The 17,413-nt window shown below is 32.7% G+C and overlaps 1 protein-coding gene across 1 annotated transcript in view; it reads left to right on the top strand.

Annotated features, from left to right (window-relative positions):
* LOC115519855 (solute carrier organic anion transporter family member 6A1-like) overlaps positions 1–17,413 on the top strand; it is a 142,376-nt gene that overhangs the window by 101,198 nt on the left and 23,765 nt on the right. The window contains exon 4 of the mRNA XM_030323754.1: positions 10,317–10,470. Coding sequence (XP_030179614.1) covers positions 10,317–10,470 — 154 coding nt within the window. The remainder of the gene's footprint in view (positions 1–10,316; positions 10,471–17,413) is intronic.

Here is a 17,413-nt window from a genome sequence, read left to right as displayed (position 1 = left end):
GAATGAAATATTAAAAAGATTGAAAAAATCATTAACCTAGAATTCTGTGTGCAATGAAACTATCCTTCAAAAATAAAGCAGAAAGATGCCTGGATAACTCATTAGGTTAAGCTTCTGACTCGATTTCTGCTGGAGTCATGATTTCACAGTGGTGCAATCCAGCCCTGCATCAGCGTGGAGGCTGCTTAAGAGTGTCTCCCTCCCTCTGCTTTTGCCCCTTCCCTGCTTGTGTGTGCTCCTTCTCTTTCATTCTCTCTTTCTCTCAAAAAAAAGTATAATTGCTCTCAAAAAAGTATAATTTCTCTCAAAAAAAGTATAATTGCTATGCTAACAGATGAGAGAAAATAGAATCTCATAAAATACTCAAAACCAGAGGAGGCAAAAAAAAAAAAAAAAAAAAAGAAGGAAAGGTGAAAGCAAGAAAGCAAGAAAGAACAATTGTTTGGCATGTAATTTTTCACAGTCCTCTCATGATCTTTTGTATTTGTGTTGTCTCATTTATGATGTCTCCTTCATTCACAATTTCATTTGTTTGAGTTCTCTTTTTTTTTTTTGGCAAATCCGAAGGTTTGTCTATTAACATTTTTCTTTAAAAAAATACCAGCTTTTAGTTTCATAGACCTTTTCTATTGTGTTATTAGTCTTTATCTCATTTATTTCTGTTCTGATCTTTGTTATTTCCTTCCTTCAACTAACTTTGAGATTAATTTGTTGTTTTTCTAGTTCCTTGAGGTGTAGAATTAGGTTGTTCATTTGAGAGCTTTCTTTTTTCTTAATGTAGGCATTTATCACTGTGAACTTCTCTCAGAATTTCTTTAGCTGACTCCCATACCCCATAGTCTTTGGAATGTTACCTTTCCATTTTCATTTATCTCAAGGTATTTTTTTTTAATTTCTCTTTTGATTTCTTCTTTGGTCCATTAGTTGTTCAGTAGCATGTGTTTAAATCTCCACATAGTTGTGATTTTTCTAGTTTTCTTCTTTAAATTGATTTCTAGTTTCGTACTATTGTACTCTTCTTAAATTTAATGATTTGTTTTATAGCCTACTATATGATCTATTTTGGAGAATGTTCCGTATGCATCAAGAAGAATAGGTATTCTCCTGCTGTAGATGGAATGTTCGTCTGTAGGTCTAACTGAGCCAATGTGTAGTTTAAATCCAATGTTTATTTTTTGTTTGTTTGTTTGTTTTTACTGATTTTCTCTCTGGATGATTTATCCCTTGTTGAAAGTAGGGTGCTGAAGTTCCCTACTATTATTATATTTCTGTCTATTTTTCCCTTTAGGTCTGCTAAAATTTGTTTTATGTATTAGATATTCCTCTGTTGGATAAATAAATATTTGCAACTGAATTGTTATTGGATTGATTCTTTTTCATTATAACATGATATTTGTCTCTTATAACAGTTTTTGGTCTACTCTGTCTCATATAAATATAGCTACCACAGCTTTCTTTTGGCTTCCATTTGCATGGAGTATCTTTTTTCATCTCTTTACTTTCAGTCTTTGTGTGTCCATACATCTGACATGAGTCTCTTGTAGGAGGCATACAGTTTTTTTTTTTTTTAATCCATTCAATCATTCTATGTCTTTTGATTGGAGAATTTAGTCCATTACATTTAAAGTAATTATTGATAGGTATGTATATATCACCATTTTGTTCATTGTTTCTGGCTGGTTTTTAGTCCTATTTCTTTTTGTCTTGCTTTCCTTCTTATAGTTTGATGATTTTCTGTAGTGGTATGCTCAGATTGCTTTGTCTTTATCTTTTGTGTGTCTACTATAGGCTTTTGCTTTCTGGTTAGCATGTTACATAAAATATCTTATATTTTTAACAGTTTTAAGCTGATAAGAGCTTAACCTTGAACACATACTGAAGCTCTAAATTTTTATGCTCACTCTACATTCTATTTGTTGTTGATGTCACAATTTATGTCTTTTTACCTTGTGTATGCATTAACAAATTCTTGTAGTTATAATTATTTTAATAACTATATTAACCAGGTTAACCTTATCTACAACTATTGTCTTACCTATAATTATAAATAGATGGTATTTATCATTCAGCCAGGCTTGAGCTCTTGCTTGTCTCTCAAACTTTTGTGATTGTTTAAACTACCTTCTTTGTTTTTAATGGGCCCTGTTAGTCGAGGATGTGCCTAGACCTGTCAGTGTCCCAAAGGGACACTAGTCAACACCTAGATTTAGGCTGATTGGACCTCAATCTGGACCTCAGGCAGTAATAAAATATAGTTTGGACCCTTCCAGGGAGAAATTGGAGTTTAGTTATTTTGTCTGCTCCACCTTTGTTAGGGTTGAGTGTATAGCAGCAGGGGGTACTCCTGTGCACATTAATAATTGCTTTTTTGTCTTTGTCTACTATGGTCCCGTGGAACTCATCACTGCAAGCCCTTTTGGATGTGAGAACCAGACTACCCAGAAACCCATCCCTTGGGTGGCAGCCACAAAAGCTGGGATGCCAGCATATGTATAAGTTACTTCTAGGGAAACACTGGCAGTCTGTAGTGAGCTGACATGAGAAGGCAAAGGTAATGTCTGATGGCTTCTCTCATCTCTGGGGAGGATTGCAGTCAGCCCCTACATGCCTTCTAAATTAGAAGCCTGATCTTCAGGCAGCTGCTTTTAAAGTATTCAAATAGGCCTCTTTCAGGAGAAATATAAAAAATGGGTATATTTTGTCTCCCCCCCCCCCCTGCATGAACCCTGTAGGGATAGCTGGTTAAGAACTGTTTCTTTGTTTGCTGCAGTACTGTGGAACTCTGCAAGCTCTGTTGGTTATCAGAGTCCTGCCATCAAGGGGCTCTTTCCTTGGGGGGATTGTGGTGAGCCCCTGGATAGATGTTAAATTAGAAGCCTAATCCTCTGTAGCAGGTTTTAAAGTATGCAGATAGGATCTTTCAGGCAGACAGAGATGGGCATTTTTTGCCCATGGGGAGATAGCCATGGTGAGTCTGCAGAGCCTGTTAAGAAATGTTTCTTTATTTCTTTCAATCTTTTTCACCTGTGGATGCAAGCCCCAATAGTTTTTGGAACTAAGTGTTTTGGGTGTGTTTAAGACTCAGGTGTAACTCAGGTGTGAGTCTTAAAAGTTGGCACACTATAAGTGGGGTCCATATTTTTCACTGCTTAGGGAGAAGTTGCTAGTTGGGAGGTCCTTCCTGATTATCAGGCACTGGCCAGGGGTGAGGTTTATGCTGAAAGTGTGTCTCAGGTTTTCCTATCTGTTTCAGTGTGGGTGATGGTATTTTCTCATTTTCCCTGTTTGTACGAGTTACTCAGGGCAATTCTCTGTATAGCTGTAGATTTGGTGCGTCCTCAGTAAGAGGTGAGTTCCAGAGACTCTGTCACCATCTTGGATTGCAACCAAGATAGTATTTTCAACAAATGGTGCTAGAAAAACTGAAAATGTACATGCAAAAAAAAAAAAAAAAAAAAACAAACAAGAAAAAAAATCTAGAGAGAGAACTTACACTCTTCACAAAAACTAAAACTAACTCAAAATGGACTCTAGACCTAAATATAAAACACAAAATTACAACTTCTGTAATATATCATAGGATAAAATCTAGGTAACCTTGGGTTTTATGATGACATTTCATATACAACACCAAAAAAAAAAGCATGAAAGGAAAAAATGATATGTTAAGTGTCATTAAAATTAAAAACTTTCTCTCTGAAAGGCACTTAATGGAATTAAAAGACAATGCACAAATTGGAGGAAAAATACATATTTGATACAGGACATATCCAAAATATTTAAAGAACTCTTAAAATTCATCAGTTTACAGAGAAACAACCCAATTAAAAATGGCCAAAAGATCTGAACAGACACTTCACTAAGAAGAATATACAGATGCTAATAAGCATATGAAAATATGTTCAGTGTTATATGCATCAGGGAGTTAAAGATAAAAATAACAATTAGATACCCCAACACATTGACTGAAATCCAGAAAACTGACAAAACCAAATGCTAGCAAGGATATAGAGTAACAAAGACTCACATTTGCTTCTATTGGTAATATAAAATGGTAACTCTGTATATGCTCAATTATGTAAACCTAAAATTGTTCAAATATATAGTTTAAAATTCGGAATATAACAATCTAAAAGTATTTTGAAGTATAGGCAGTTTTTAATAATATAAAGTAAGACCTTTTGGCTTTATCCTAAATTTATATTTGGAAATAATTCTGAGCTTTCACTTCCAGCCAAGATGGGATAACAGATTTCCTCTTCTTCCAAAAACAACCAAGAATTTGATAAAATTGAAACAGTGTTTTTCAAGACATTGGAATTAGTCATTGAAAGACAGTGATACATGAGAAAGGAGAAACATTTAAGGTGAACCAGGTAATTCCTCCAGCTCACTGTCTTAATAGAAGTTTAAGGTCATGGCACAGGGAGTGGGAATGAGACAGATTCTGCCTGATTCCCTTAACTGAGGAAATTGAGCTGAGGGTTCAAAAACCAATATGGCTATAGTTCACAGGATTGTGTATTAGAGGATATATCTGCAGAAGACCCCCTGAAGTATTAAGTGCAATAGTAACTATGATATATGTGAAGAAAGTTCTTGAGTCTAAGTCCACCAAAAGAATTAGAATTACAGTGCATACCTCTCACACAGGATTGGGAATAATATCTGTTTTCATCAGTCAACTAGGAAACCTCAAAAATCACAGTGCATAAAGTATACACAGGGATCTTGTCTCAGAAGTGGATAATAATTGTAAACTGAGTGCTATTCTGGCTGTTCCTATCAAATCTGCCTATCAAACTAAAAAAGATAAAAGTGTTTCCAAGTAAATTACCTGCATTTCAGAGCAAAGCTTAAGGATGTTCACAAAAAGACAAAAATATTCAGCATCAAAGATCAAAATTTAGAAGGTCCAATATTCAGTAAAATGTTGCAAGGAATTCAAAGAAGCGGAAAACTACAACCCATAATGAGAAGCTAAACCAGTTGATCAAAAAATGACCCATAACTGACATGGATGTTAATATTATCAGAGTTAACACAGTTATTATATCAGTATTCCATATGTTCAAAAAGTAAAAGACATTTTTAAAAGCCGAATTGAGCATAGAGAAATGAAAACCAGGATGTTTGAGAAAAATGCTATGTATGAGATTAATGACAGAATAGACGTTGCAGGAGTTTAAACTTGAAATTATTAATAATAAACATCCAACAGAAAAACACAGAGAAAAGAGAATTAACAAAAAATAAACAAAGCATCAATGATTTGGACAACTTGAGGTGGCCAGCCAAACGCAGAGTTGGAGTCTCCAAAGGAAAGCCTTGGAGAAAGAAAAATATTTGAAGAAATTATGTTTAAATTTTAAAAATTTCATGTAGACCATAAACCTACAGACCTAGAAACTTAGCAAACCCTCAGAACAAGAAACATGAAGAAAATTACACCATGCTACATAACAATCAAATTGTGCTCACAGCACAGAGCCTGCTTCAGATCCTCTGTCTCCCTCTCTCTGCCCCTTCCCCACTTGTACCTGTGCTCTCTCTCTCAAAGATAAATACATGTGAAGATTTTTTTTTAAGTGAAGGAGAAATAACTTTACACATAAAAAATGTAAATAATATTTGAACAACAGACTTATCCTACATGAAATGTTTAAAAAGTCTGGCTGAAGTAAAATACCAGATAAGAATATAAACTACACAAAGCAAAGAAAAGCAAAGGAAATGGTAATTATTTAGGTAAGTATTTTTTCTTATTTAACTCGCTTTAAAAATAATTGTTTAAGACAGATAAACATATATTTTGGGCTTACATGAAGTGCTATAATATCACATGTTGGTAAACTGTGTTAAGTTAAAGATGTATAATATCACCTCTGAAGCACCACTAAAATAACAAAGTCACAGCTAATAAGTCAAGCTGACACATGAATTAAAATAGAATTTTACAAAATATTTGTTTAATCTCAAATTAGGCAAAAAAGAGAACAAAGAAGAGATAAAAAGAAAACAAATATAAAGGATAGATTCAAACCTAACTACAGTAGTAATCACATTAAATGTAAACGTTGCAGTATCTCAATTAAAAGGCAGGAAATTTTAAATTTGATTTTTTAAAGCAAGACCCAATGTATATGTTGCATAAAAGAAATGTGCTTCAAATATAGACACAAGTAGATTATAAGTAAAGGGATGGGGAAAGGTGTATCATATTAACAGTAATCTAAAGAAAGCTGGAGTATGATATCAGACCAAGTATATTTGAGAGCAAATAATATTAGCAGGAATAAATAAGGTCATTATGTAATGATAGAATGATCAGTTCATCAAAATTCAAACAGTTCTTGATTTTTATGAACCTAATGAAAGAGCTTTAATATATGTGAAGCAAAAACTTAGACACTGTAAGTAGACATGTAGAAATCCACAAATATAATCAGATATTTCAATACTCTTCTCTTAATAATAGAAGTAGGCAAAAAAACCTCAGTGATGATGCATAAGATTTGAACAACACTAACAACCAGTTTGACTTGATTGACATCTGTAGAACACTTCACCTGTCAAAGAAGAATATACATTCTTTTTAAACTCGAAACCCTAAGTAAACCATATTCTGTAAAGCAAGTCTCAGTAAATTTAAAAGATTAAATCATATAATGAAATTAAATTTTCAAACCATGATGAAATTAAATTAGAAACAAATTAATAAAAAAAGATTTCTGGAAAAGTCCCAAATATTTTGAAACTGAATAACAAAGTTCTAAACAACTTGTGTTAAAATAATTTTTTCAGAAGGGAAATTGTAAAATGTTTTGATGTGAATGAAAATGAATACACATGTAACAAAATTTATAAAATGCCACTAAAACAGTACTTAGGGAAAAATGTACAGCCAGTATTAGAAAAGAAAAAAAGTCTCAAGCCAATGACATTTGTTTCTACCTTAAAAAACTAGAAACATCAAAGCAGATTGATCCCAAAGTAAGTAAAATAATGGAAACAATTGAGATTTGAACAGAAATTAGTGAGGTAGAAATGATAAAAAACAATGGAGGAAATATAATCAGATGAAATTTTGAGAAGATGGATAAAATTGCTAAACTGTTAAACTACCAATATCAAGAGTCAGAGAGCTGATGTGATATTTTTATAGATTCTACCAATATTAAAAGGATAGTAGGGTAATATTATAAACAACTTTATGCCCATAAATCTGACAACTTCCATGAAATGGGCAAATCCTTCAAAAGACACAAATTTATTTAAGAAAAAATAAATGTATGTATCTAGTAAATAAATCAAATTTGTACTTAAGCACCTTCTGACAAAGAAAATTCCAGGCCCAAATGGTTTTATTGGAGAATTAAACCAAACATTTAACAATATCTGATTTTACATAAATTCTTCCAGAAAATTGAAAAGGAGTGTATGCTCCCCAACTTATTCTATAAAACTTGCATTATCTTGATGTCAAAACTAGACAAAAACTTTGTAAGAAAAGAAAAGTATATAGACTTATTTCTGTCATGAACATAGATGCAATAACTTTTAACAAAATTCTAGCAAGTTGAACCTAGGAGTATATTAAAACGAAAATAAATTATGTTCAAGTAAGATTTTTCAGAGGAATGCAAGATTGCTCTTATATTTGAAAATCAATTGATATAATCCACCATATTAATAAAATCAAAAAAAACTATAATCACAATAGATGCCAAAAAGGCCCATGATAAAGTGCCACATCTATTCCTAATAAACTAGGAAACTAGAAATTGGAGGTAACTATGAAAACATACAGCTAATACTATACTTAGTGATTATTATGGAATGAATGTGTCCCCCCCCCCCCACCTAAATTCATATGTTGAAGCCAATGTGATAGTGTTAGGAGGTGGAGCCTTAAGGAAATAATTAGGTTTAGGTGATGTCATGAGGGTAGGACCCCCCACCCCCATAATGGGATTAGTGTTCTTTTAAGAAGGGGAATAGACCAAAGACTTCCCTCAATTTTCTGTGTGAGGATACACTGAGAATGTGATGATCTACAATCTGGGAAGAAGCCCACACCAAACATCAAAGCTACCTGCACCTTGATCTTGGACTTAGCTTCCAGAACTGTGGAAATAAGTGTTTATTGTTTAAGCCACCCAGTCTATGATATTTTTATAGAAGCCTGAGCTGCTATAAAATGATGAAAACATGAATGACATGTTGAAACATTCAATGACAATGATGAAACATTGAATGACCAGGAGCATAACAAGGATATCTGCTTTCAGTACAATTACATTAACATTATAATGGATGTTCTAGCCATTACAATACTGTAAGAAAAAGAAATAAAAGGCATCCTGATAAGAAAAGTAGAAATAAAATAGTTTATTTGAAGATGACACAATTGTCTATATAGAAACTATATAACTAAAAATATAACAAAAAACTATAAAAAATGATAACTGAACTGTAACTAAAAAAATAAGTTTAGTAATTTGTAGGATACAAGATCAAAATGTAAGAGATTACAGTATTTCTACATACCACCTACAAATAAGTGGAAATTAATGTCAAAAACAACACTACTGACAGTAGTATTAAAAAAAATGTTGTAGAAGAATATATCATCATACAAGAATCAATGGTGTTTTTATATTACCTACAAACAGCTGGAAATTGATATTACACAAAAATGCCATTAGCAATAGTATCAAGAAGAAGAAATATTTAAGGATAAATATAAGAAGTGAAAGCCGTATTCATAATTACTACAAAATATTCCTAGCTAAAATAAAGACCTAAATTTTTTAAAAAGAGATCCCGTGCTCATGTTTTGGAAGACTCAATATATTAAGTTAATCCTTCCAAATTGATGTAGTTTTCAATGTAATCACAACCAAAGTCCCCACAGGGTTTCTTTTTTAGATATTCTACAAATAACTTAAATTCATGCAATATACACAGGACCTAGAAAAACCAAAAACAATTCTGATGAAGAGTAGAAGTAGAGTACCAACACTATTTTATTTCAAGAGTTATTAGCTAATGTAATAAATTGTGTTGGTATAAACATAGATGAATATATCAGTGTGATAGAGTAGAGAGTCCCGAAATAAGCCCACGTATAAATGGATAATTGAGTTTTGATAGGATGTATGTGCAATTTAGCGAAGAACATATAAGCATTTTAACAAATGATGATGGAACAATTAGATATCTGTATGTAAAAAAAAATGAACTTTGATTCATATCTTGTACCACATAAAATACTTAAAATGGATTGTAAGTGTGAATACAAGATACAGAATTCTAAGAATATAGGAAAAATTTTTATAAATTTGGATTCAGCAAAGTTTTCTTAGATATGACACTAAATACATGATCCATGAAGAAATATATTGATAAATTGTTCTATGTCAAAATAAAATATTTCTGCCCTTTGAAAGACCTGTTAAATGAATAAAAGAACAAACCACAGATTGTGAGAAGATGTTTAAAAATCATGTATCTGGTGAAGGACATGTTTCCAGAATATATAAAGAAATTTCAATGCTCAATAAGAAACTAATCAATAAAAATGGGCAAAAGATTTGAGCAGACATTTAACCAAATATATACAGATGGGAAATAAGCACATGGAAGGATGGCTCACATCATTAGCCATCAGGGAAGGGAATATTAAAAACCACAATATGAAGCTGCTATATTCTTAGACTGTCTAAAATTAAAAAGATTGATTATATCAAGTGTTGGTGAGGAATGTAGAAAGCAACTGAAACTCTTATACACTGCTGGTGGGAATATAAAATAGCACAACCAAATTGGAAAAGTGACAGTTTCTCAAAAAGTTACATGAGCACCTACCATATGATCCAAACATCCTACTCTTTAGTATTTACGCAAGAGATATGGAGACATATCACCATACAAAGACCATATAAAGAACCCAGACAAAGAAAGTGTGTATATTATATGATTCAATTTCATGAAATTTAAATTAATGAATAATGACAGAACATAGATCTGCGGATGCCAGAGCCCAGAGGTATTACAAAGGGTCACAGTGAAATTTTGGGGGTGATGATTATGTTTGTTAACATGATTGTGGTGGTGATAGTGATGATTTCACAAGTGCATACATATATCAAAAAATTTCAAATTGTTCACTTTATGTATAGTTCATTGTACATATTGGGTTATACCCCAATAAACCTGTCAAAAGGAATTTATTTCAATAAGCATATTTTTATGTATCTCATATCCTAATATACACATTAATAAGTATAATACTTCAATCTCTTTTTTTACAGAACAGGACAGTTGGGAAACCTGACAGCTCCTTGCAATTCTCATTGTAGATGCTCATCTTCACTATATTCTGCTATATGTGGAAGAGATCATATTGGATATTTTTCTCCTTGCTTTGCAGGCTGTATACAATCTAAAATAATACAAGATGACAAGGTAAATATTTTTTATTATGCTTCTTCCTCTCAATAAGATGTTCAACTTGTAGATGGTGTTTACATTTTACTCCTAGCTCTCTATAAAAGCAGTTTCCCCCCATAAATGTTTAAAAAAAAACAGGAAAAGAATATTTACTTTATGTGGCCATAATACAAAGGGCTTAAGGGAATTGGCAGTGGGAAAGATACTTCTACATTAAAACATGCCTCAAAAAGTAAGAAAATTATGAAAGGAAAAAAATTCACAGGTAAATACAAACATAAAAAAGTAGTAGATTAATCACTTATGAAACCAGGATGGAGATTAAAACACAAAAGCAGTAAAATTAGTTTTATCTATAAAAATCAGTCAGGGAATTCACAGAATATAAGGTTGTAAAATATGCTATTTTAAACATAAAATGTGGACAGAGGAGAAATTTAATGCTTTTAGAATGGGTTCAAACTTAAGCAACTATCAACTTAATATTGATGGCTATATGCATAGGATGTTATATATGAACCTAATGGTAAACTCGAATCAAAGGTGTAAAATAGATTTGCAAAAAATAAAGAGAAAATAATTCAAGGATGTCACTAAAGAAAGCCATGAAGCCACAAAAGAATGTGAGCAGGAAAAGAAAGGAACAGAGAACTACCAAAACAACCATTTAAAAAAGTTAAAAAATGGCAGTAAGTTCATACCTATCAATAATTACTTTCCCTATAACTAGACTAAATGCCAATCAAAAGACATAGGGTAGCTGGAAGGTATACATAAAAAAAAGCAAGACCCATGTATATACACCCTACAAGAGACTCCCTTCAAACTTAAAGACACATGCAGATTGAAAGTGAAGTGATGGGTAAACATTTATCATGCAAATGGACTCTTGCTAGAATAGCAAGACTTACATTAGACAAAATAGACTTTAAAACAAAGACTGTAGCAAGGTACAAAGAATAACACTATATAATATGAAGAGAGGGGCACCTGGGTGGCTCAGTCAGTTGAGCATCCGACTTCAGCTCAGGTCATGATCTTGTGGTCTGTGAGTCTGAGCCCTGCATTGGGCTCTGTGCTGACAGCTGACAGCTGGTAGCCTGGAGCCTGCTTCGCTTCTGTGTGTCCCTCTCTCTCTCTGCCCATCCCCCACTCACACTCTTATCTCTGTCTCTCTCTCTCTCAAAAATAAATAAACATTTAAAAAAATAAAGAGAACAATCCAACAAGAACATAAAACAGTTGTAAATACTTATGTATCCAACATGGGAGAACCCAAAATGTAAAGCAACTATTAACAGACATAAAAGAAGAAATCAATACTAATACATTAACAGTAGGGAACTTTAACACCCACTTACATCAATGGATACATCAGACAGAAAATCAACAAAGGAAACAGTGGCTTTGAATGACACATTGGAACAGATGGACCTAACAGATATATTCAAAACATTCCATCCTAACACAGCAGAATACACATTCTTTTCACGTGCACATGGAACTCTTCCCAGAATAGATCACATGTTAGGCCACAAAACAAGTCTCAACAAGTTCAAAAAGACTGAAATCATATCATATATCTTTTCTGACCACAATGGCATGAAATTGGAAATCAATCACAAAAAAATCATGCTACTGAACAATGAATGAGTTAACTAAGAAATCAAAGAGGAAATTAAAAATTATATGGAGACAATGACAATGACAATGAAAACACAGTGGCTCAAAAACTTTGAGATGCAGCAAAAACTGTTCTAAGAGGGAAAATCATAGCAATACAGGACTACATCAAGAAGCAAGAAAAATCTCAAACAACCTAACTTTACACCTAAAGGAGCTAGAAAAAGAAGAACAAAATCCAAAGCCAGTAGATGAAAGAAAATAATAAATATTAGAAATAAATAAAATAGAGACTAAAAAACTATAGAACAGATCAATGAATCCAGGAGCTGGTTTTTTGAAAAGATCAACAAAACTGATAAACCTTTATCCAGAGTCATCAAAAAAAGAGAACGAGAGAGAGAGAGAGAGAGGACTCAAATGAAATCAGAAATGAAAAAAAGAAATAACAACTGACACCATAGAAATTGTAAAATATTACACACCACAAAGGATTATAAGAGAATATTATAAAAATATATATGCCAACAAATTGAATATCCTAGAAGAAATGGACAAATTCCTAGAAACATATAACCTCTGAAAACTGAATCAGGAAGACAGAAAATTTGAACAAACCAATTACTAACAATACAATTGAATCAGTAATTTTATAGAGAACAAACTATGGTTACCAGAGGGGAGGTGGGTGAGGGTATAGTTTGGATGGGTAATGGGAATTAAGAAAAGCAATTGTGATGAGCACTGGGTGTTACACGTAAGTGCTGAATAACTAAATTCTACACCTGAAACTAATATTACACTGTTATATTAACTGACTGGAATTTAAATAAAAACTAAGGGAAAAAAAACTTCCAACAAACAAGAGTCCAGGATCAGATAACTCCATAGGTAAATTGTACCAAACATTTAAAGATTAGTGAATATCTATTCTTCTCAAACTTTTCCAAAACAGAAAAGGAAGGTAAACTTTCAAATTCATTCTATGAGGCCAGTATTTCTCTGATACCAAAATCAGATAAAAATACTACAAAAAAAGAGAACTATAGGCCAATATTTCTGATGAACATAGATGCAGAAATCCTGAACAAAATATTGGCAAATTGAAAAAACAATAAAAAAATTTCATTCACCATGATCAAGTGGGATTTATTGCTGGGATGCAAAGGTGATTCAGTATTCACAATTCAATCAGTGTGACACATCACGTCAATAAGAGAAAATATAAACACCATATGATCATCTCAATAGATGCATAAAATCATTTGACAAAGTACAACATCCATTCATGGGAAAAACCCTCAACAATATAGGTTTAGAAGGAACATGCCTCAACATAATAAAGGCTATACATGAAAAACCCACAGCTAACATATTCAGTGGTGAAAAACTAAGATATTTTCGCCTAAGGAACAAGACAAGATGTCCACTCTCACCGCTTTTATTCAACATAGTACTGGAAGTCCTTGCCACAGTTATCAGAAAATAAAAAGAAATAAAAGGCATTCAAATGGGTAAGGAAGAGGTAAATTTTTCACTATGCGCAGAAGACATGACATTACATATAGAAAACCCTAAAGACCACCAAAAAACTACTAGAACTAATAAATGAATTCAGTAAGATCACAGGAGACAAAGTTAATATGCAGAAATCTGTTGCATTTCTATACACTAATAATGAGGTAGCAGAAAGGGAAATTAAGAAAATAATCCATTTGCAACTGCACTAAAAAGAACAAAATACCTACTAATAAACTTAACGAAAAAGGTGAAAGACCTGTTGTCTGAAAACTATAAAAAATTGATGACAAAAATTGACGACAACACAAACAAATGGAAAAATATTTTATGCTCATGTTTTGGGAGACCAGTATTTTTTAAATGTCCATACTATCCAAAGAAATCTGCAGATTTAGTGCAATCCTTACCAAAATGCCAATAGCACTGTCCATAGAACTGGAACAAATAATCCTGATATTTGTATGGAATTACAAAAGACCTCAAATAGCCAAACCAATTTTGAAAAGGAACAAAACAGGAAATATCACAATCTCAGATTTCAAGTTATACTACAAAGCTATGGTCATCAAAACAGTATGCCACGTGCACAAAAATAGACAAATAGATCAATGGAAGAGAGTGGAGTCCAGAAATATACCCACATCTGTATGGTCAATCAATCTATGACAATGGAGGCAATAATATGCAATGGGAAAAAGATAGTCTTATCAATAAATGGTGCTGGGAAAACTGGATAACTACATGCAAAAGAATGAAACTGAACCACTTTCTAACACCATATACAAAAGTAAACTAAAATAGATTAAAGACACAAATGTGAGACCTGATACCATAAAATTCCTAGAAGAAAACATATGCAATAATTTATTTGACATCAAAAAATTAACCATTTTTGTAAATATATTTCTTCTGGCAAGGGAAGAAAAAGCAAAATTAAATTATTGGGACTACACCAAACTAAAAAGCTTTTGCTCAGCAAAGGAAACCATCAACAAAACAAAAAGACAACCTACTGAATGGGAAAAGATATTTTCAAATGATATATTTGATAAGGGGTCAATACCCAAAATATATCAAGAACTTACACAACACTAAAAAACAAACAAAAAACACACAAAAAAACACCAGTCTGATTAAATTTGGGCAGAGAAGAATATGAATAGTCATTTTTTTTTAAAGACGTATAAATGACATGAAAAGATAATCAGCATCACTCATGATCAGGGAGTTGCAAATCACCACCACAATATGAGGTATATCACCTCATACCTGTCAGAATGACTAAAACAAGAAACACAAAAAATAACAAATATTGGCAAGTATGTGGAATAAAAGGATCCTTCATATACTTTTGGTGGGAATGTAAATTGGTGCAGCGATTGTGGAAAATGGAATGAAGATATCTCAAAAAATTAAACATAGAATTACCATATGATCCAGTAATTTTACTACTGGGTATTTACGCAAAGAAAATGAAAACACTAATTGGAAAAAGTATATGTACCACTGTGTTTATTGCAGCATTATTTACAGTAGCTAAGATATGGAAGCAACACAAATATCCATCCATAGATAAATGGATTAAAAAGATGTGGGGTGTGTGTGTGTGCGGGTGTGTGTGTGTGTGTGTATAGATGTATATACACAAAATGGAGTGATATATATACACACACACACACACACACACACACACCCATATACAATGTAATATTAGCCATAAAAAAGAATGAAATCTTGCTATTTACAACAATATGGAGGGATCTAGAGGGTATAATGCTAAGTGAAACATCAGAGAAAGACAAATACCATATGATTTCATTCATATGTAGAATTTAAGAAACAAAGCAGGCAAGAAAAAAGGACAAAAAATAAACTCTTAACTATAGAGGACAAACTGGTGGTTATTAAAAGGGAATTGGTGGGGGACAGGTGAAATAGGTGAAGGAGATTGAGTATACTTATTGTGATAAGTAATGTATAGAATTGTTGAATCATATTGTACACCTGAAACTAATAGCACTGTATGTTAATTACATTTGAATAAAAAAATGTCTCCATGTATTACATCATCCCAATTTTATAGTTTTAAAGAAGTAGGTGACTGTCATTGCCTCTTGCAGTAGTAAAGTTGAAAGCAACGGTTTAAGAGAATATTTTGTCTTCTACTTATGTCATTTATTGTAGTTCTGTCCCATCTGTCAGCAATACCCATTCACAGCAAAATCTTGACCCATAGTCTTTCTTACAGCTTTGGGTTGACCAATGCTATCTTTCTGGTCACCTTTCACTTGGTTTTTTCTTCTCCTGAAGAATTAAAAATGTCTACACTACACCTTCTTGCTGTTTCTATATCTGTTCCACATTGACTCAGACATGAAAATCAGTCCATTTAATCGATGATTAGCATACATACAAGACCTTTATACACATATCATACTTTCTAGAAAGGTAAAAGAGAATACTTACATGGCAGCAATACAAATGACTTACAACTGAATATATGTATTCTTGTTTGTCTTTTGCTGTTTACATGTATCAGGACTCATTTTAAAATTTCCCTGTTTGCTCATATTTGGTCCATAATGCTCAGAATTCCTTATTTCCCTAGACCTTCTACCAACCAGACAGAGTTGGCTACTCTGCTACTTGTTTGACTCCATGTTAATTTTCTTTTGTCCAAAGTTGCATAAATCTGCTTTTAGCTAAATAATGCACTATAACTTAAGTTTCTCCCTTTTAAGTTGCACCAAAGTAGGGATGTGGGATTTAAAAACTTTTTTTCTCATGTTTCTGGCTGGTCTTTCTGAGGGGGAGAAGACAACAGAGAGGTATATATATCCTGACCCATGGGCATTATACCACCTCATTTAGTAGGCAGTAAGATCCTTTACTATTTATGCACTTACATAATAATAATGCCTTTTCCTGTTATACACAGATTACTTTATCATAAGATATTAGCATACCTGGCCTACTTCAGTTTTTTGTAGTCAGGTTTTCACTAGTGTATGATTTAATAATATATCTTCAGTTTCTTATTGAATATTAATATAAAAAATATTGTACACCCTTTAAAAATGTTTATTCTTAAATGTTACCTTATATTCCAGAGTCTTTCAACCCTTCCAGGGCCTAGTATCTTGTGATTCTACCATTTGCTCACTTAACCTTCTTCATGTTTTCAGTTTTCCCTCGGTCAGCCTGGCTTCTATTGTCTGCAACCACTTATTGTGCTGGACATCTTTTGTCTGACCTCCAGGTCCACTTGTCACTGTTCTCTACTTTCCTCATTATTCAAGAAGGCTGAACTATAAGACAAGACCTTCCTTGTCTTCTGAGTGGATTAAGATAATAAACAGTCCAAGTAGAAAAGCAGAAAAATGGGGGAAAAAGTGAAGGCATTGTGCTTACTTTCTTGGTTCACTTTCTGAACCATGGACTGACTGCATCCCTTGACTGAAGGTCTTAATTTCTCTCTTCCCTCTCTATATGACTATCCTTCTGGTCACCATTCTTTCCCTAAGACCCTTAAGCAAATCCTTTCAAATCTACTTTCAGAATAAATGCTGGATCTGACTAGCTTCATCATTTTCTCTGTTACCATTGTCTTGCATCTCATTTCAATAGCTTTTTAACTGTTTTCTCTGCTTTCATCTTTCCCTTCATAGTCTGGTATAGCTGTCAGAGTGATCTTTTTAAAATATATCATTTATACATATATCCCTCCACTATTTTTACATTACCAAAAATAAAAACCAAAGTTCTTACATTATTCTTGCAGTTTTTTTACTGGTTTCTGTATAATGTGCTTTTT

The sequence above is a fragment of the Lynx canadensis genome, chromosome A1 (genome assembly GCF_007474595.2).
Source record: "Lynx canadensis isolate LIC74 chromosome A1, mLynCan4.pri.v2, whole genome shotgun sequence".
NCBI lineage: Eukaryota > Metazoa > Chordata > Mammalia > Carnivora > Felidae > Lynx > Lynx canadensis.
The sequence above is the reverse complement of the archived record's forward strand: the minus strand, read 5'-3'. Positions and strand labels throughout refer to the sequence as shown.